The 20,377-nt window shown below is 35.7% G+C and overlaps 1 protein-coding gene across 4 annotated transcripts in view; it reads left to right on the forward strand.

Annotated features, from left to right (window-relative positions):
* USP9X (ubiquitin specific peptidase 9 X-linked) overlaps window positions 1–20,377 on the forward strand; it is a 115,981-nt gene that overhangs the window by 61,031 nt on the left and 34,573 nt on the right. For all 4 annotated transcript variants that reach the window (XM_070289913.1, XM_070289915.1, XM_070289914.1 and 1 more), the window contains exons 15-23: window positions 1,605–1,692; window positions 4,277–4,619; window positions 6,833–6,928; window positions 7,701–7,912; window positions 9,684–9,924; window positions 10,265–10,414; window positions 11,216–11,336; window positions 16,835–16,965; window positions 17,155–17,433. In XM_070289913.1, the coding sequence (XP_070146014.1) occupies window positions 1,605–1,692; window positions 4,277–4,619; window positions 6,833–6,928; window positions 7,701–7,912; window positions 9,684–9,924; window positions 10,265–10,414; window positions 11,216–11,336; window positions 16,835–16,965; window positions 17,155–17,433 (1,661 nt within the window). The remainder of the gene's footprint in view (window positions 1–1,604; window positions 1,693–4,276; window positions 4,620–6,832; window positions 6,929–7,700; window positions 7,913–9,683; window positions 9,925–10,264; window positions 10,415–11,215; window positions 11,337–16,834; window positions 16,966–17,154; window positions 17,434–20,377) is intronic.

Genomic DNA, 20,377 nt, shown 5'->3' on the forward strand with positions numbered 1-20,377 from the left:
GCATAAATGGGAATTAATGGTAAAATTATAATTGGAGTGATTTTTTGGTTATCTTAATTTGTGGTGGGGGGGAGATTGGGCAAGGACGCTACTGGAATTTAGTAGATAGAGGCCTGGGATAGTGCTAGATACACTGCACTGCCCAGGGCAGTCCCACAGCAAAGAATTATCCACTCAAATGTCAATAATGTGCTGTTGAGAAGCCTTGGACTAGATAATGTTATTTTATCAGTGTTAATTTGATAATTGTGTGGTTATGTAAGATAATGTCTGTTATTCAGAAATACTTACTGCAGGATTGAGGGACATGTTGCCAGCTCACTCTCAAATGGTTTAGAAAAATCATACACATGCATGCATGCATGTAATGACTAATAAGCAAATAGGGCAAAATGTAAACAGCTGGTGGGGTAAAGGTGATGAGAGTTTCTAATATTATTTTTTAAGCTCAATTTTGAAATTATTAAAATTTCCAGTAAAAACTTGCAAAGTAAAGCTGTGAATAAACTCGTTGGTGGGGGTGGAGGTGGTCCATTGTTTATTCAGATACTTTGATGCTCTGAAAAAGAAAATTGCTGGCATAGTATAAGAGAATTCTGTTCAGTTTCTTGAGAAGACCTCTTGAGAATTAGTGCTTTGAGCCCTGATGAAATTGAATTTTGGGGGAGTAGACTATGTGTTTAGGACTTTGGGTAGATAGCAGTAGATGTAGAAAGCAGGTAGTCATAATACATTGGGCTGCTTTTCTTCACCAAAGCATCAAAAGATGTTTCTAAAATCGTAAATGTTCCACCTTTAAGATTTTGTTCAGAGAAGAAACCTCACTATTTTTGAAGACATTGATTACTATTTCTTAAGGGTCTCACTCGTTTAGAACTCTTTAGCACCAGCACACATATACCTTAAGGTTCAGGCTATGAAAATAGCAATAATTAATGCTAAGGGGAAATTACACAATTTTTATTCCTCTATAACTTTCATCAGCTTTCTGGGAGAAATGTCACTGTTCCTGAGAAGTTGACAGCACTTGTTCAGAACATTTGCTTCAGCTTTCTTCTGCTCTGAGTCACAAATCAACCTGACCATTTCCAGATCATATGACTTTTTCTAATAAATTAAAAAAACAAAAACAGAAAACACTCTCCAAGGTGTTTTTAGGACTGGAGGTGCTTTTAAAGATTTTTTCTTTTTGCTCTGATCTTCCATTGCAAACACTGTTTTTTTTTATGAAGACATTTCAATGTAACAGAAAGGAAATTAGAGAAAAAAGTTTGTCTTGGTGGTCAGTTCATAGACCATTCAGGTCAGTCTTATACTGTAATCAGACATTGCTTCATTATGTATGAAAATTGGACAGAGGGTTGTATGAAGAATTATTTTTGATGACACATTTAACAGACCTTTGTTTTTTTTTGGTTAGAAAAAAGGGACGATTATTTTGGTTGGGAAAAAAGATGGATAAAAATTATGACTAATAAGTAAATTTCAAATTGGCTTTAGTGATAAAGAATTAACGATCTTTTAACGACTTGTTTTCCTTCGATTAAAGTCAGCAATGATATGGGTAACCATGTGTGTAATGCAAAATTTTTCTTAATTTGCAGACCATGAAGACTATGACCCACAAACTGTGAGGCTGGGAAGTAGATACAGTCATGTTCAAGAAGTCCAAGAACGGCTTAACTTCCTTAGGTTTGTTTTAAACAATTAGTGTTGCTCTTTCTAAGACACAGATAAAGAATGTCAAGTTGATATGGCTAGGTCTTTGTTAGGTGGCTCTTGTCACCTTTGATTTTTCCAATCTGGAAATCCTTACATGAAAGTCACAGGACATTTCCCTGTGTGTTCATGATTAAATATTAAATTATTGACTGAGTTTTAACTTTTCTTCTTTGCAATATTTGAAAAGAACATATTTAAACCTTTTGTATAGACTTCTGGTCTTCATATTTGTTTATATTGGGAATATATTTAGTTTTTAAAGAACAAATTTCCATATTTGACACAGCCGGCTGGAGAACCATATTAAGGAAATGGGGACAAAAATCTGTTGGACCAGTACCCTAAAAGAGTGATTTGAGTTCTCTGGTGCTTTGTTTATCCTAACAGTGGCTGACAAAAGCAGTCTGAAATTATGTGTTAATAACATTCTGTTGGGGATAGAGAAAAGAGATTTATTCCCATAATGAGTGAGTGAAGGCGTGAAAGTCGCTCAGTTGTGTCTCACTCTTTGCGACTCCATGAAATAGTCCATGGAATTCTCAGGGCCATAATGCTGGAGTGGGTTGCCGCTCCCTTCTCCAGGGATGTTCCCAATCCAGGGATTGAATCCAGATCTTCCACATTGTAGGCAGATGCTTTACCAGCTGAGCCACCAGGGAAGCCCCTTATTCCTGTAAGCCAAAGCTAAATGTAGTCCAGGGCTTGATATACTCAGTGATTAGCTTTTAATGATTATACACTTAAAGATTTAAAATTGTTAAAAATTTTTGATGATGAGAGATTTCTTGCAATTCAGAAACCCCATCATATATTTTCATAAGCACGCTACGTGAAACGCCCAAATTATCAGTGCTTCAGAAAATCTACTGCATGTATTATTTTGATACATTGGGGAATTTTCTCCTGGACTGCATTAATTATAGGCTTATGTTTATTGAGTTATGTGCTTACTTGGAAATATTTGCATAAGTAGTTACATTAAGATTTTAACTTGAAGGTAAAGTCTAGACACCAGAGTTCAAGAAATTTGGCCTTTGTTTAAAGCGAAATGGTTCTATAAGTTGTAGAGGGGTGGGGGTGTGGGGGTGGTTTTTCAGCTGTCTGAATGAAAGGATCTTCCTCCCCAGGTTGAGAATCATTGCCATAGTAAGACACTGTTATTGATCGGTGTGTATTGTGTCCTTTAGATTGCCTAGAACAGAAGAGTGCTTATAAGCTCTTTTGCTAAATTAAAGTTTGGAATCAGAGAAGCTATTTTAGTCCCTGCTCTATTAGTACTTATCTATATGACGTACATCAGTTCTCTGAAGGCACAGGAACTGAACTTTACTCACTCTGCATTTAAACCTCATAGCAGCACAGGGAGACAGGTATTATCCCCATTTGATTAATAAGGAAACTGAGATTCACATGGCTTAAAGCTATGTTTGAAATCATGCAGCCCCGGTATATAGTTGGTTGCACTACTCAACTAGGTGTATCCAACTTCAGTCTTTGCTCTTTCTATTAGACAAGTGATTTTTCAGACCTACTTTGGAGCCTTAGGGCTTCTGAGGAGCTTCCTCCAAGATTTCTGGACAAGCAGTGGGAAGTTTTCTCCCCCTCTCTCACTTCTTTCCTTCTCTTCCCAACAGTTGGAGCAGCCCTGCTTTTATTTTTTATACAGTGCCCTTCCAAATGGAATTTTTGCTTAAAAAAGGCAAAAAAGAAGAAAGCCACACACACAACCCCAGAATGAAAACAGTTGTATTTTATCACATTAGACCTCAGTTTCCTGTCTGTAAATTAGACAGGGTGACAGGGTTAGGTAGGACAGCTGCTAGAAAGCCCTCTTTAAGCTCAACAGTCTTATGGAAATATCAAAGACACTGGAATTCATAACTCAAATTGCTTTGAAATGAAAAGAGAACCTTAAATACATTCACCTTACTCTGTAATTGGGTAAAGAGGCACCATTAGATTAGCTAAAAATTGTGTTAAGTTTTTCAGAATAAAATGAGATGTTCATTCTGTCATTCAGAGATACAACAGACAGGGTGGGTGGATGAATGCTAAAAGAAAAAGAAAGCTAACTGAAGAAACTAGGTGAAACAGAGTTCACCATTACTGTCTTTAAACCTAATAGTCCTCAAACTAGAAAGACCCCTGAGAATGCCACTGAATAGTTGATAAGCATCCTGTTGAATTTTGACATTAAAAAGTTTAAGACATATGTAGGATACTCAGTTCAGTGTGGCCAAGTGCTGAGTGATGACAGATCAGATCATCAGCAGATATTAAAATTTAAGGAATTTTAACTCTTCATTGTTATGATTTATCTGTGAAAGTTACATACATAGAATACCTCTTTCTCCAGTGATACCATATAAACAGAATGCTAAAACTCAGATAACCTATTAAACATACTTTTAAAATTGGCTGATTTCAGAGATCAAATCAGGGAACAAATCTTTTTTTTTCTCCAACTGTATATCCTTTTGTTTTTATTGAAATATAGTGGATTATTTCCCATATAAACTATGTAGATCTAATTGCTAATTTTATGTTTTTCAAGATTTTTATTAAAGGATGGCCAACTGTGGCTATGCGCTCCTCAGGCAAAACAAATATGGAAATGCTTAGCAGAGAATGCAGTTTACCTTTGTGACCGTGAAGCCTGTTTTAAGTGGTATTCCAAGTTGATGGGGGATGAACCAGACTTGGATCCTGATATTAATAAGGACTTCTTTGAAAGCAATGTACTTCAGCTTGATCCATCCTTATTGACTGAAAATGGGATGAAATGTTTTGAACGATTCTTCAAAGCTGTGAATTGTCGGGAAGGAAAACTGGTAGCCAAAAGGAGAGCATATATGATGGATGATTTGGAACTAATTGGATTAGACTACCTTTGGAGGGTAAGTGAAAAGTGGGAACTTGATAAACTGTGTATGTGATATAGTTTTTTCAAATAGGTAAGAAATCACAATTTTACATATAAATTATATGTATATATGCTGCTCTGATGCTTGTCCTAGGAGCTAGTGATAGTTCATCTTTATCTTACTGTGTCATCTGTCGTTGGACTTTTTCATCTCTCTCTCCCTCCACCTCCCCCTCCTTCTGCCACTGATACTCCTTTTCTCTTGGCTTAGAATCTGTCTGCCCCTGATATGTTTAGAATGTAAGTGCACTAACCATAGAAATCTTCCATGCCTCTCCATGAAAGTTATTTTCTTTCCCTTTTTAATTTAATGTAGACCTCTATTTCTTTTCAGTATTAATTTTAGCTTATTATACACTTAATGCTAATATAGAAGACAAAAAAGAAGACTTTGTTTAGAAAGGCTTATGAATGTATACTTTATCAGCACTGTTTTAACTTGCAATATTATATATATATTTTTAGTGGAGTTACAATTGACATGCAACACCATATTAGTTACAGGTGTACAACATAATGATTTGATGTGTACATATTGCAAAATGATCACAATCTATTGTCACAGTTGTTTTTTTTTTTTCCTTGTAGTGAGAACATTTAAGATTTACTTGGGACTTCCCTGGTGGCCCAATGGCTAGAGCTCTGCTTTCGTTGCCATGGCCTGGATTCAGTCCCTGGACAGGGAATTAAGATCCCACAAGCTGTGTGGCATGGTCAAAAAGAAAAATTTATTGCCTTAGCATTCACTCTTTCAAATATACAATACAGTACTATTAAATATAGCACCATGCTATATGTTACTTTGAGCCCCTTCACTCATTTGGCAAACACCAATCTATTCTCTGTTATCTATGAGTTCAATTTTTTGTTTGTGTTTGATTTTTAGATTGCATATATAAGTGAGATCATACAGTACTTCTCTCTGGGACTTATTTCACTTAGCATAATGCCCTCAGGTTCCATCCATGTTGTAGTTATTAATATATTAGTCCTATCTTTAAATATCTTTAAAAATCTGACCTGTTGGCAGCAGTTTATGTTGTTTTCTGGATATGAAATATGTTTCTGCAAACCATAGGCAGACTAAGTTGTTTATTTGATTATTCACACTTTAAGTGGTTTTCAGCATTTTTAAACAGCAGAAACTGTTTTTTAAAATCAAAGTTTACATAACACTTCAAAATGTAAAACTAGTTGAGGTGAGAAAAGAAAGCTTGGTGGTTGTTTTCTTGCGATTCAGTCACCCTGTGCTTTACTTCCTTCCCCTCCCGTGCCTGCTACAGGGTTCATCCCTAAAACGCTTCAGCACTTAGAGTTCTATACATACTTTGAAAACCACTGATACGACTAGATGATAAAGATGGGGTGGGTAGCCTTTTATGCTAAGCTGTATTTCATGTAATCTTGATTTCCTTTAACTAATTTAAATTCCTTCTTTAGTATCTCACTACTTGGTTATTGTTGTTTAGTCACTGAGTCTTGTCCAACTCTTTTGCAACCCCATGGACCATAGCCCTCTAGGCTCCTCTATCCATGGGATTTCCCAGGTAAGAATACTGGAGTGGGTTGCCATTTCCTTCTCCAGAGGATCTTTGTGACTCAGGGATCCAACTTGCGTCTCCTGCGTTGGCAGGCGGGGCTTCCCTGGTGGCTCACTTGCCAATGCAGGAGACCCCAGTTCAGTTCTGGGTTGGGAAGATACCCTGGAGAAAGGGATAGGCTACCCACTCCAGTATTCTTGGGCTGCTGTGGTGGCTCAGATGGTAAAGAATCTGCCTACAATGCAGGTGACTTGGGTTCGATCCCTGCATTGGGAGGATCCCCTGGAGAAGGGCCTGGCAACCCTCTCCAGTATTCTTGCCTGGAGAATCCCTATGGATAGAGGAGCCTGGAGGGCTACAGTCCATGGGGTCATAAAGAGTCAGACACAACTGAGCAACTAAACACAGCACTAGGGAAGCCCACTGCTTGGGTACCAAGGTGTGTTGAATTGCAGGAGTAAATGATACTAATGATAGCATATTTTATTCTTAGTGAAATGTGTCTTCCTTTCTTAACTTGATTTATCCAAAGACTTTTTAAATTATTGAATGCTGTATTAAAAATACTGAAGGTATGGTTTGAATGGAAATGGCCAACTAAAATATTTCTTGAAAGATATTTACACTTGCCTTTTTTTTAATCTAGGTGGTGATTCAGAGTAATGATGATATTGCCAGCAGAGCTATAGATCTCCTTAAAGAGATATACACAAACCTTGGTCCAAGGCTACAGGTCAATCAGGTGAGGATTAACATGTATTAAAATTTTCACAAGTTTAAATTCTGATTGAAGAACTCTTGTTAATGAGAATTTTTTCTTTAATTCACAATTAACTAGAAAATTTCTGTTTTTAACTCATATTATAAAAATATACCTAAATTACTTAGTCCACATTTCTCTCGTACAAAATGCTGTCTAAATGAGTCTCATTTTGAAAATTATCTTGACGTGATTATTTTGAGTATCATTATAGTAGGAGATTTCAGCTGAATTTCTTTCAATTTTAACACCTCATCCTGAAATTCAGTTTTTGTGTGTCTAGTTTACACTTGTTAACTTTTAAATAACCTTAGCTTTCTTTGACAAAACATAATGAGTGTTTATTGTTGTTTTTATTTTATTGAAGTGTAGTTAATTTATAGTGTTTTGTTAATTTCTGCTGTGCAGCAGAGTGACTCAGTTATACATATATACAATGTCTTTTTCATATTATTTTCCATTATGGTTTATCACAGGATATTGAATATATTTCCCTGTGCTATGCAGTAGGGCCTTGTTGTTTATCCATTCCATATATAATAGTTTATATCTGCTAATCCCAATCCTTCCCTCCCCTAACCTCTCTCCCCACCTTGGCAACCACAAGTCTGTTTTCAAACATAGTGTGTTTTATTATCAGTATAAACTCTTGTTAAATATGATTATGGTTAAATGAGATCTACCTTTAAGTTAATTGTTCCCATCTTTAATTATATAAAACTTGAACTGTCTTTATTTGGCCCACTGTTTGTAGGTGGTGATCCATGAAGACTTCATTCAGTCTTGCTTTGATCGTCTGAAAGCCTCTTATGACACTTTATGTGTTTTGGATGGTGACAAAGACAGTATTAATTGTGCAAGACAGGAAGCTGTTCGAATGGTTCGAGTATTAACTGTATTAAGGGAATATATAAATGAATGTGACAGTGATTATCATGAGGAAAGAACAATTCTACCTATGTCAAGGTTTGTAACTGATCTACTGTGCTGCTACTAATTGACAGTCTCCTATCCATTGGATTTTAAAAAGTGATGATGTACAGGAAGAAGGAAAGGAAATTTTTCATTTTTGAAAATGTTTAGCATCTTGCTTAAGAACAATGTTTGTATCTTACAGAATCTTTTTTTAATAGTAGACCTTTTTTGTTTGGTTTTCTGGATCTGTGTTTTGTTGCTTTTTGTTTAGGGCATTCAGATTAAGTCTAGTTTCTTTTTATTCTGGGGGCGGGGGGTTGTTTGGTGTTTTGTTTTTGTTTTTGCCATTGACTTTATTGCCCATTAAATGTTGCCAGGGATATTTTGCCGTTGAAGTGTTTGGACACCGTTCGTTTCCACTTTTGAAAATAATAGTATAGTCTGATTGCAGAGTTAATTGGAAAGAACTCTTAAAATAGGCTGCTTTGACAGATAGCCAATATAGTAAGAAATATTTTCAAATGATTACTAACATTTCTTTTTTCACCCAATTTTTTAAGATATAATAGACATACAGCGTTTATAAGTTTATAATAATTTAGTATATCATGAAATGATTGCAATAAGTTTAGTGAACATTCATCATCTCATATAGATAGAAAAGAAAAGAAATTACTCTTCCTTTGTGCTAAGAACTGTCAGGATTTATTCTCTTAACAGCTTTCATATATAATAGCATTTTGTTAATCATGTTGAACATTACATGTGTAGTACTTAGTTATAACTGGAAGTTTGTACCTTTTAATCACCTTTATTCAATTCCTCACTCCCTGTCCTTCCCTCTGCCTGCTGATCATAAGTCTGATCTCTTTTTCTATGAGTTTATTTGATTTTGAGGTATAACTGACCTACAATACTGTGTTAATTCCTGGTATACAACATAGTGGTTGAATATTTCACTACAGAACGATCACCATGATAAGCCTAGTTACCACCTGTCCCATGACTCTTACTTTGTAACTGGGAATTTGTGCCTCTTAAAATTTCCGTTACCTAATTCACTCATATTTGGGTCTATTAATATTTCTCTTAAGGCTTTACCATTTAGTAATTTCTAATAATATGTGTAATTTAGAAATATTTATTGAATATGAGCCATTGGTATTTAAGAGTTCTATTTTTAACCATGAAATTATTTAAACTGCTCCTTGAATATGTTTATTTTTTTGCTTCTTACCTACAGAAAATAATATGCCAACATAAATATCATTGAGGGGATGAGTTTTGGTATTAGTTGGGCTTTTATAGCATAAAAATAAGTGAAATATTACTCATGTCTCTGTTATAATGTCTTGTAACTAGATACCTATAAACTTAAGTACAAGAGTAACAACTATGATTGTTGGGTTTTGAAGATTACTTATAATATTTGTAGTTAAAAGGAGCAGTAAATACTTGTTTTTAAGATCCTAAAAATAATATGGGCTTCCCTGGTGGCTCAGATGGTTAAGAATCCTCCTGCAACATGGGAGACCTGGGTTCGATCCCTGGGTTGGGAAGATCCCCTGGAGGAGAGCATGGCAGCCCACTCCAATATTCTTTCCTGGAGAATCCCCATGGACAGAGGAGCCTGGCACGTTACAGTCCATTGGGTTGCAAAGAGTCGGACATGATTGAGCAACTAAGCACAGCACACGTCTTTAACTCATTTTTTCTTGTTTAGTAAGAAAATATTCCATTTTAAATTCCTAGCTTTATTTTCTTAGCAAGAAGATTGAAAGTCTGCTCAATACGATGATGTTTTCCCTTTTTATTTCCCCAGAGCTTTCCGTGGTAAACATCTCTCTTTTATAGTTCGATTTCCAAACCAAGGCAGACAGGTTGATGACTTGGATGTATGGTCTCATACAAATGATACAATCGGTTCAGTACGACGATGTATTCTCAATCGTATCAAAGCCAATGTAGCTCATACAAAAATTGAGCTCTTTGTGGGTGGTGAACTGATCGATCCTGCAGATGATAGAAAATTGATCGGACAATTAAACTTAAAAGATAAGTCGGTAAGTATCTATAATTACCAAATTTTTCAAGAAAATCAAGCCTGGGACTCAGTTTAGTAGTCAGCATTTCAATCAATAAATGTTAATGAAGCATCCATTGTATGTGCAACTGTATTAGGTGTTTGAATTACTATAACACTGAGACAGGCATAATGGTACCTACAATATAGCAGAGGAAAAGATTTCTAAAAACAAAACTGTTTAAGTGATTAGGTTAGACAACAGTTATAAATTATATTTCTGAAAATACAGCGTGTAGTTTTTTGTTTTGATTGGTATATCACTACTGTTTTGTGTATTTTTCCTTGTCTTTGATACTAACTTAGTATATCATTTTTAGCTAATTACAGCCAAACTTACACAGATCAGTTCCAATATGCCTTCAAGCCCTGATAGCTCTTCTGATTCCTCAACTGGGTCTCCTGGAAACCATGGTAATCATTACAGTGATGGTCCCAATCCAGAAGTGGAAAGCTGTTTGCCTGGGGTGGTGAGTAGATAGTTTTGAACTATTATCTGCAAGGCATTATGCTAGATTATTTAAGAACGTGTATAGAATAGTTCTTTTTTTTTTTTGAGCTTACAATTTATTGTGGCAAAATATCAACTGTACAGTTAACCATCAGCTTTCAAATGGATCCCTTTGAAAGGTGATTGTAACTTGGTTGAAATTTAAAAAACCACATTTTATATAGATAGAGTGCCAGTATATTTATATAAAACTAGCCTATTATACAACTCAATTATTACTTGTAAGTTCACTGAGAAAAATAGCACTGTATTTTGTATTTGTGCCACAAAAAAATGAAATCTTCAGAACTGTTTCTATAGGAAAATACCCCGCAGTCTTTGTCAGATCATCAGTAACGTATTTTTGTTTCTAAAGAAAGTAACTTCTCCCTCCCTTACCTCCCCACAAAAATTTTAATAATACCAGCCACTCTAGTGTCAGAAGAGTTGGCTCTCTCAATCAGTTGGATTAGGAATTTAACTGTTAGTGGGGCATGGCAGCCGTTTGTTTATACAGAATCTGACTTGTATGAATAATAGGAATAGTTTAACAAAATAGTGAAAAAGCTGTCAGACACAAAGTACTAGAGATGGCTTGGATAATATATTCAGTCTACATTACAAAGGATTTCTAAAGGTGAGAAGATGGTGTAGGCCGACCATTTCAGGATAGAAATGACACAAGCAGCAGTATGGAGATTAACAAACACATTTATTTGGGGACTCTTCCTTTGTGGAGGTATAATTTACAGATAAACATTCTGTGTATTTTGTATTCTAGATAATGTCACTGAATCCCAGATACATCTCTTTCCTTTGGCAAGTTGCAGACTTGGGTAGCAGCTTAAATATGCCACCTCTTAGAGATGGAGCAAGAGTACTTATGAAACTTATGCCACCAGGTAAGAATTTTCTTCGTAAATAATTATGGTGTTGATAAAGTACATGTTGGACAGGAATGGGTTTGTTAACAAATTCTGTTCCAAATGGAAAATAATGGGAATTGGCAAACTATAGCTCACTGGCTAAATCCAGCCCACTGCCTGCTTTTTGAACAGTCCAAGAGTTAAGGATGGTTTTTACATTTTCTGATTGCTAAAGAAAAAAATCAAAAAGAATGTTTTGTGACTTACGAAAATTATATTGGCATTTAAATTTTGATTTCCATAAACAAAGTTTTATTGGTGTACAAGCTATGCTCATTCATGTACATGCTGTCTGTAACTGCTTTTGTCGTAGCATAGCAGCAGAGACCATATGACCTGCAAAGCCTTAAATATTTACTATCTGGCCCTTTACAGAAAACATTTTCTGACCCTTGGGTTGTGTTTTGGGTCATGTGTCATCTATAGCATGTTTCTTTTTTATTCCTGGGAAACAACCATTTTCAATTTGTAGCTTTTATTATTTGTGTTTGTATTATCTGTAAATAATACCCTCATACAACTGTCAGTTTTACCTACCTACTGATTTTCCATTGTGTAAATGAGAAATTATTTCTACATTCTTCCCATATTTTCGTTTTCCTTTTTTTGTCTGCGCCACACGGCATGCAGGGTCTTAGTTCCCTGATCTAACCCAAGCCCCCTGCAGTGAAAGGGCGGAGCCTTAACCACTGGCCCTGTAGGGAAGTTCCTCCTCCAGTATTTTCTTAAAATCATATTCAGCATCTGCTTTTTCAAGAGTGTGTGAAAAGTAGTTTGCTAGATTAATGGCAGCTTTTTTTTTTCAGGGCTTAATAATTTTCCATTATCATGGGTATTATATGATGGCTCCACTGTTGTCCTGGAATTTTTCTTCTGCCTCCTCTCATCTGGTTGCTGTTTGTTATGCAGTTACCATTTTGGAACTTCTTTCTTCAGCCTTCCTATGGTAGATTTATGTTCATCAGCTCCTGTGTCTTGAGCCTTTCTTGAGGGACTCTATTATCGTGCTGAGGCACACCTTCGTGCATTAATTTCAGAAGGGGTACATGGGAGGTGGTTTGGTTTGTTTGTTTCCGAAACAATATTAATCTGAATAATAGTTCACATTTGATGAGTAGTTCAGCTTTGTGGTGGCATCCTTAACTTTTTCTAGCTCTTCTGTTAACTTCTTGACCCCAGATATTCTAGTGTTAAAATTTTAAGACCTTCCTCCAAGGAATCCTTTCCATAGGATTTTGTTTTTCATGAACACATTCCAGTGTTTGTACGCTAATAGATGTTTTCGTCTAAAACCTAACGTTCTACAAAGTTATGAGCTGAAAATAAGAGTCGGTGGAGAGAATTGGACCAGATCATTCAATTCTATACAACTTTTAAAAAATGTTAAAAAAAACTTTTTGGAAACATTTACTACCTTACGGAAAAGTTGTAAGTACAATTCAAGAACTCCAAGAACAATAAAGTAGAGCCTTGCTTCTCCCCTGTAAATTAATGTGTGATCACTATTTACTCATAGATTCTTATGTTATCCATCGGGTTATAGCCATTACATTGTTGTTGCTCAGTTGCTGAGTCGTATCCGATTCTCTGTGACCCCATAGACTGCAGGCGCTCCAGGCTTCCCTGTCCTCCACTGTCGCCCAGAGTTTGCTCAAGTTCATGTCCATTGAGTCGGTGATGCTATCTAACCACCATATCCATTATAGCCATTATAATCATTATTTAGTTTGATGCTCAGTTGTCCCAGTTATGGTCAGTGGATGTATGCACTGTTTTTAATATGAACCCAATGCTTTTTTTAGATGTAGTTTAGATATAGTTTTATCATCTTTCAAGTACTTTTTAGTTTCTGGCACAAGATATTTAAAGTTCATGTAGTGCTTTCTCTGTTCCAGCCCTAGAATCAGGCATTTCTCCTTTTAGCAAGGGGGAGGGTACTCTGCTAGAATGTAGCAGCTCAATTGTGCTCATTAACTATTGGGGCGTTCTTGTCACCTAGGCCTTTTCTTTGATCTGAGGAAGTAATACACACTTAAACACACACACACATTTATATCAGAAAACAAACATGGACTCATACTGACTAATCCTGCTTTTTAGTTTTTCTGCATTCCATATTTGTCTCTATTCTCTGCGTTAGTGAGACATCTGCTTCCCAGCTTTATCAGTCTGTTGGGGAGAGAGAGAGAGGAGAAAGTTGCTGCTTTTGCAGACTTCAGTCACTGTAAAGTCTTTGATTCATCTGTATCTGCTAAGTATGTTTTGCTTTCATATCCTTAACTTTCCTAGAATTTGGTGGGATGCTGATTTATAAGTACCCTTTTTCTTTCTCCCCAAAAAGCACTTCTTGGGTTCAGCTAAGCCAGCTATTAATATCTTCCATCCCCTCTACACCTTCAGTAACTTGCTGACATCTCTAACGTTCTTTCCACTCCTTTCAGTGTCTTTATTCTTTTTGAGTTCATGTATTTTAATTTATTCTCATTTTAGTGAAGTGTATTGCTGATAAATGCAGTTCAGTAATTGGCCTAGATAATTTTTCAAACTGTCTTGTGTTTCTGTTATCTCCTTTTTCTAAAGTAGACAACCATGTTGACCCTTCTTACCCCATCTGAGTCATATGATATAGAATCAGTTCAGATGTTAATTAGATTCTTAAATAAAGCTTTTCTTAATGACTTGATTTAATTTGATCTTTATCTGTTGTATTGCTTAGAATTTATTTTACTTACCTAGTATTTGAGTCACAGTTGTTGCTTTACACATGCAAATTCAACTTTAACATTTGAAAAGGCCATCTCATAATCCCTGATCTTGTGATTGGAGCCTACTGCCACCAGGTGGTGAGAGGGAGCTCTTGCCAGGCAGCTCAAGCAGAAAACTTAAGAGGGTGCTTTTATCATATTTTATATAATCCAAGTATCGTACCTAAATTTGAAATAGCCAGCTTTGAAAATGCCAGTAATGGTTGTATGACAGTAGACAAATCATAGGCTTTGGACTCAAATGGGCTTGAGTTCAGATCCTGCTTCTTCAACTTGCTACTCCATGGCCTTAGCCATAAGTTTTCTTAGTTTTTTAATAGAGTTGTATGGATTAAATGGGATTGTATATGGAACACCCTAGCCTAGTGACTGGTATTTAATCAGTATTCAAGAAGTGTTAACCTAGTCTCTGTCACTGTGGTTGTTACACACATGGGCATGTACACGAACACATTCTTTAGGAAAGGAAGCAGGAGCTCAAAGAAGAGGAAGTAGTTATACATTTTGTTTCTAACATTTGAGGAATCATTTAGTGTTTGTGCACACTTGCACATATTTTAAAAGGAGTAACAAAACCAAGGTGGAATTAGAAGCTTTTTCCTAGTAATTTACTTCTATTTATTCTGAATCTTTGCCCAAAGTCAAGTGCCTCCATTATAATTTGCTGTTAAACCTTAGAACTTACACTGTCCTCTGTAGGTAAACTCCTCAGAAGTTCTTGTGACCCTTATGCACATCAGGAAATCAGGTTCTTGCCTGATACAGAGAAGTTAAAATGTATATTGCTTTACCAGCAAAGGAGTTGCATTTCCTCTTCAGAGCTTTCTTTTTCCCAGGAGTTTGGTCTAACTAATATCTTCACACTTGTTAAGTTACTTAACCTCACAACATTTCTATGGAGGGAATTATTATTTTTATTTGTATTTTAAAGATGGGGAAACTGAGGCACAGAGTGATTTGTTGTTGTTGGGGAAACTGAGGCACAGAGTGATTGTTGTTATTGTTGCTGCTGCCGCCGCCGCCGCCGCCGCCACCACCGCCACTGCTGCTTTTGGCCAGAGGCACACAGCTTAGAGGAAGTTCTAAGATAATGCATGCAGTTGGGCTCTAAAGTTTGTACTCCTAACTCATGTGTTACTGCTCATCATTTTTCTAGACTTTTTAATAGCATGCTGGTATATAATTAATTTGGCTTAGGTATCTCTTCAAAGGACTAGAAAGAAATAAACTAAAATCCAGGATTATGGGCAGTTTAAATTTTTCTGTTATTTTCCATATTTTGTTAAATGAGCATGTGCATAATTGAAGACCTAAAGTTATTTAGGTTCATAGATACTAAAGGTGAAATGGCCACTAGTGATTTGGTTCATATCCCTCAAATGAATAAACTAGAATCCAACGTTAAATGATTTACTTAAAATTCACTGCATCCTTTTCTTATAGCCCATGTTTCTTTTCTCCTATTCCCTTTGCCCTTCACTCAGAATACTTATAAAACTAAGCAAGATATTTTCCGATATAGTGTATGAATTGGTTTCTTTGTAGAGAATAATTTGGATCTTTATTGTCTAAAAAAAGTTTTTTGAGAAAACCTAAAATACCCATTGTTAGAGATTAAACTAGTATACTGGTTAAAATGACGTTAATCATTAAAAATGATGTAGAGGGTGAATATTTAATGACAGGAGAAGATATTCACAAATGTTATATTATTAAAACAATATTTCATTTAGTTACATGTTACTCCCCCTTCAGAATAGGGAAAACCAACAATTTCAACACTAATTTAATTTTTTTTGATAAGATATTTCCGGGCCCCTAAAAATTAGCTTAACCTATGGAAATTATAGTAATTTTCAGTTATCTTTACTCTTCAAAAAAAAAGCTTTTACTAAAAAAAGAAAATCTTATTTATCCAAGTGTATTTAAATCATAGGGCATTTACCTTGCAAATTATTTCATTATTAAAGTACTTCCTGAAGTAAGTTTGAGTGTTTGATAGCTAATAATGGGATTCTTTCTCTTTTCTACGGTATCTTTTCACTGTGATTTAAATGAAGTGCATCTTTTAATATTATCCAAAAAAATCTTTTTACTTTGAGTTACTGTTCTTTTTTTTTTTTAATGTTTACTTTTTAAGGTACAGTTTCGAACGGTACCACTAAGTTTCTTGCGTTGTAACAAACCAGTTAAACATGGTGTCATGGAGGCTAACATTAGAAAAGTTGGAGAGAGAGCTTGTCATACTTGCATTTTGTTATTTTCAACTCCTTCCTTGTGAAGTGTGTTGTATTTTTTCGTCTCCGTTGCTGTGTGTTCAATCACTGGAGTCACTGGAATCTTCGTGACTCCATGTAGCCTGCCAGGTTCCTCTGTCCATAGGATCTCCTAGGCAAAAATAATGGAGAGGGTTGCCATTTCCTTCTCCATCTTCAGTCTCTAGTGTCTGAGGAAGACATGTTGATTTCAGATCTGAGTAGGAGGACACTGCTTCCTTCATACCTGGGTTGAGTAATAAAAGAGCCCTGGTTGGTTGTGGCTTTTTCTTTGTTTTCAATCAATGCAGATCTCGTTATGTCTTGTGAAGTTTGAGTCTATAACTCAATTAATTTCTATTCCATACCTAAGTAGTCTTCAGAATATCCAAAATAAAATATGAATGCATGAATTATGTTTTATTTTAGACTATGTCTCTTTTTTTTCTTACAGATAGCACAACAATAGAAAAATTAAGAGCTATTTGTTTAGACCATGCCAAACTTGGAGACAGCAGCCTTAGTCCATCTCTTGACTCACTTTTCTTTGGTCCTTCAGCCTCACAAGTACTATACCTAACAGAGGTTTGTTTTTACTTTTTTAATTTATCCCATGTCCTTTAAATTTGACCTTTTATATGGTAGTGTGAAGAACATGGAAAACTTGTGAAGTATTTTTGAAAGAATTTTAAAATACAGGAAAATTTTAAACTAATGATGAGGCAAATAAGTTGTCTTTTTAAAATCTTTTAATACAGTTTTTCTTTTTTCCAGGTAGTCTATGCCTTGTTAATGCCTGCTGGTGCACCTCTGGCTGATGATTCCTCTGATTTTCAATTTCACTTCTTGAAAAGTGGTGGCCTCCCCCTTGTCTTGAGCATGCTAACCAGAAATAACTTCTTACCAAATGCAGATATGGAAACTCGAAGGGGTGCCTACCTCAATGCTCTTAAAATAGCCAAGCTGTTACTAACTGCCATTGGCTATGGTCATGTTCGAGCCGTGGCAGAAGCTTGTCAGCCAGGTGTGGAAGGCGTGAATCCCATGGCATCGGTAATACAGACTTTTAAAAAATCTTTTTATAATAATAGATGGCAGTTTTTAAAGTTAAACTTCTTAGCAACTCATAAGTAGAGTTCAGAGTTGATTCAAAATGCTTTCAGTTCCTTTCCAGTAGTACCTCATTTTATTGGTTTCCTTCTATTAAATTATATTTGTATTAAAATTACAAATGCTTTTCACTGACTGTACTCTGAGCGGAGAGTTCTTCCTGGCCCCCTTAAGTCCTATGGACTTTCAGTTAATGTTTATCCACACGTAGTTGACTTACACTGTTACGTTAGTTTCAGGTGTGCAGCATAGTGATTTGATGTTTTTATAGATCATACTTCATGTAGTTATAAAATGTTGGCTATATTCCCTGTGCTATACCTTATACCCTTATAACTCACTTACTTTATACCTAGTAGTTTGTACCTCTTATCCCCTTCACCTTTTTTGCCCTTCTCCAACCAACCCCTTTCCACTCTGGTAACCACTAGTTTGTTTTCTGTATCTGTGGTTCTATTTCTGTTTAGCTATACGTGTTTGTTTTATGTTTCAGATTCTACATATACATAAAAATATACAGTATTTGTCTTTCTCTAACTTACTCTGTTAGCATAATACCCTCATGATTGTCCATGTATTCACAAATGGCAAATCTTTATTCTTTTTATGGCTGAGTAATATATTCCATTGTATATACACTGCGCACACCCCACGTCGTCCTTATCCATTCATCTGTTGATGGACACTTAGATTGCCTCCTTCCATATCTTGGTAATTGTGAATAATGCTGGTATGAACATTGAGGTGCATGTGTCTGTCCTAATTAGGGTTTTCATTTTCTTCAAGTATATACCCAGCACTGGAATCGTTGAATCCCTGTTTGCAGATGACATGATACTATTTTTAGAAAACCTTAAAAGCCGCACCAAAAAAAAAATAGTAGAATAAGTGAATTCAGTAAAGTTGTGAGATACAAGATTGATATACAGAAATCTGTTGCATTTCTATATGCTAATAAGAAACTATCAGAGAAATCAAGAAAGGAATCACATGAAAAAAAATACGTAGCAATAAATTTAACTGAGGAAATGAAAGACCTATACTCTGAAGATTATAAGACATTGATAAAAGGAAGTTGTAATATGATACAAAGAAATGGAAAGTTATGCTGTGTTCATGGATTGGAAGAATTAATATTGTTAAAATGTTCATACCCAAAGCAATCTACAGATTTAATGCAATTGCTGTCAAAATACTTGTGACATTCTTCACAGAACTAGAACAAATAATCCTAAAATTGGTATGGAACCACGAGAAACCCCAGATAGTCTTTCAGTTATTTAATTTATTTTGGCCTTGCTGAGCAGCTTGTGAGATCTTAGTTTCCTAACCAGAAAATGAACCTGGACTCTCAACAGTGAAGAGGCAGAGTCCTGACCACTGGACCACCAGGGAAGTCGCTCTTTCAATTATTTTTAACCTGTTAAACACTCCATATGAATCTCTTACTACCTCATATAGACACAGGTGGTAATAAAAAAGATGTGCAGTTGACCCATGTACAACACAGGTTTGAACTGCTCGACTCTACTTATACATTGATTGTTCAATGAGCACTGCAGTACTACACCATCCTAAATTGATTGGAACCACAGATACTCAGGGCCAACTGTAAAGCTATGTGCGGATTTTCAGCTCCATGGAATGTCTATCTTAACACTCATGCTGTTCAGGGGTCATCTGTAACTGATTTACCCTGTTGCCAGCCTCTCTTCCCACCCTTACAGGCGTAACCTCCAATTCTGATCTCATTTTGACTGTTTTCGTCTTGGTTCTCAAGACATGCCAGAATTCCGTGTCTGTTTCTGAGAAGTCAAAATTATGCATTTGAATTCTTTTACATGCCTCATAAGTGATGGTTTTCTAAGTTAACAATAGAAGATACAAGGTTCAGGAATACAAATTTTCTGTTTTAGGAATGGCTTAGGTCTTAGTGAGATTAGAATATTGATTATATATGTGATATTATAATAATCACATGTAATTGAGATAATATAATTATTTTAGGTGTGATGATACTTATGATTATGTTGAAAACAAAGAACCCTCTCAAAAATAATTGTCATTTACAAATGATTTTGTATAGTATTTAGGATTTGCTTCAGAATAACCCTGGGGTAGGGAGAGGATGGAAAGTGAGAGGGAGTGGTTAGCCAAGATAATTTTGGTCCTTTTGTTCATAATTGTTAAAGCAACACAGTGGGTAATACTATTCTCTCCATTGTCATATATGTTATAAATTTTCATTAAAAAAGATAATGAATAAAAGTAAAGCCTAAGTCTTAAATTGTTGTTTATTAAAAGTAACATACTTACTAGGATTTCTAAACAGTGGTGTTCTTAAGATAAAAACAAATTTGTATTGTAATCCCTGACACAGGAGCTTATTAATGAGGTAAACAGAAAATATAAATGTTTCCCTCTTTCACTTTTCTCTTTTATTCAGAAAATGTGCTACTGTGGATACGAAGGTACATAATAACCTCTAATCTCAAGGAGCTCACAGTCAGCAGGACACTAAAGGCAAAATTAGTAAAACAGACTTGTCTTAAATACTGTTGTAGAAACACTTGGAGCATAAAGAGGAGGTAGAACTTGTAAAACAGTCAGAATTGCCTGGCTAATGACTTTAATGTTTTTTCTTTATGAACTTAAGTGTGACGCTCTAGTGCCTTTTATACATATTCTGTTACTGATATTCCTTAGTTTTTCTCCTTTTTTAAGAAGAATTTGATGACCAGGTGAATGGGGAGCAGGGTCTGCCCAGGAGAACGAATGTGGAGTACTTTGCTGAGTTTCTAGATAGAGTTGGAATGAGTCAGTTGGGTTGATCACTCACTCACCTCTACAAGTTATGCTGAATGCAGTTGTGGAGACACAGGCCAAA

This window comes from Ovis canadensis, chromosome X, assembly GCF_042477335.2.
Source record: "Ovis canadensis isolate MfBH-ARS-UI-01 breed Bighorn chromosome X, ARS-UI_OviCan_v2, whole genome shotgun sequence".
Taxonomy (NCBI): Eukaryota; Metazoa; Chordata; class Mammalia; order Artiodactyla; family Bovidae; genus Ovis; species Ovis canadensis.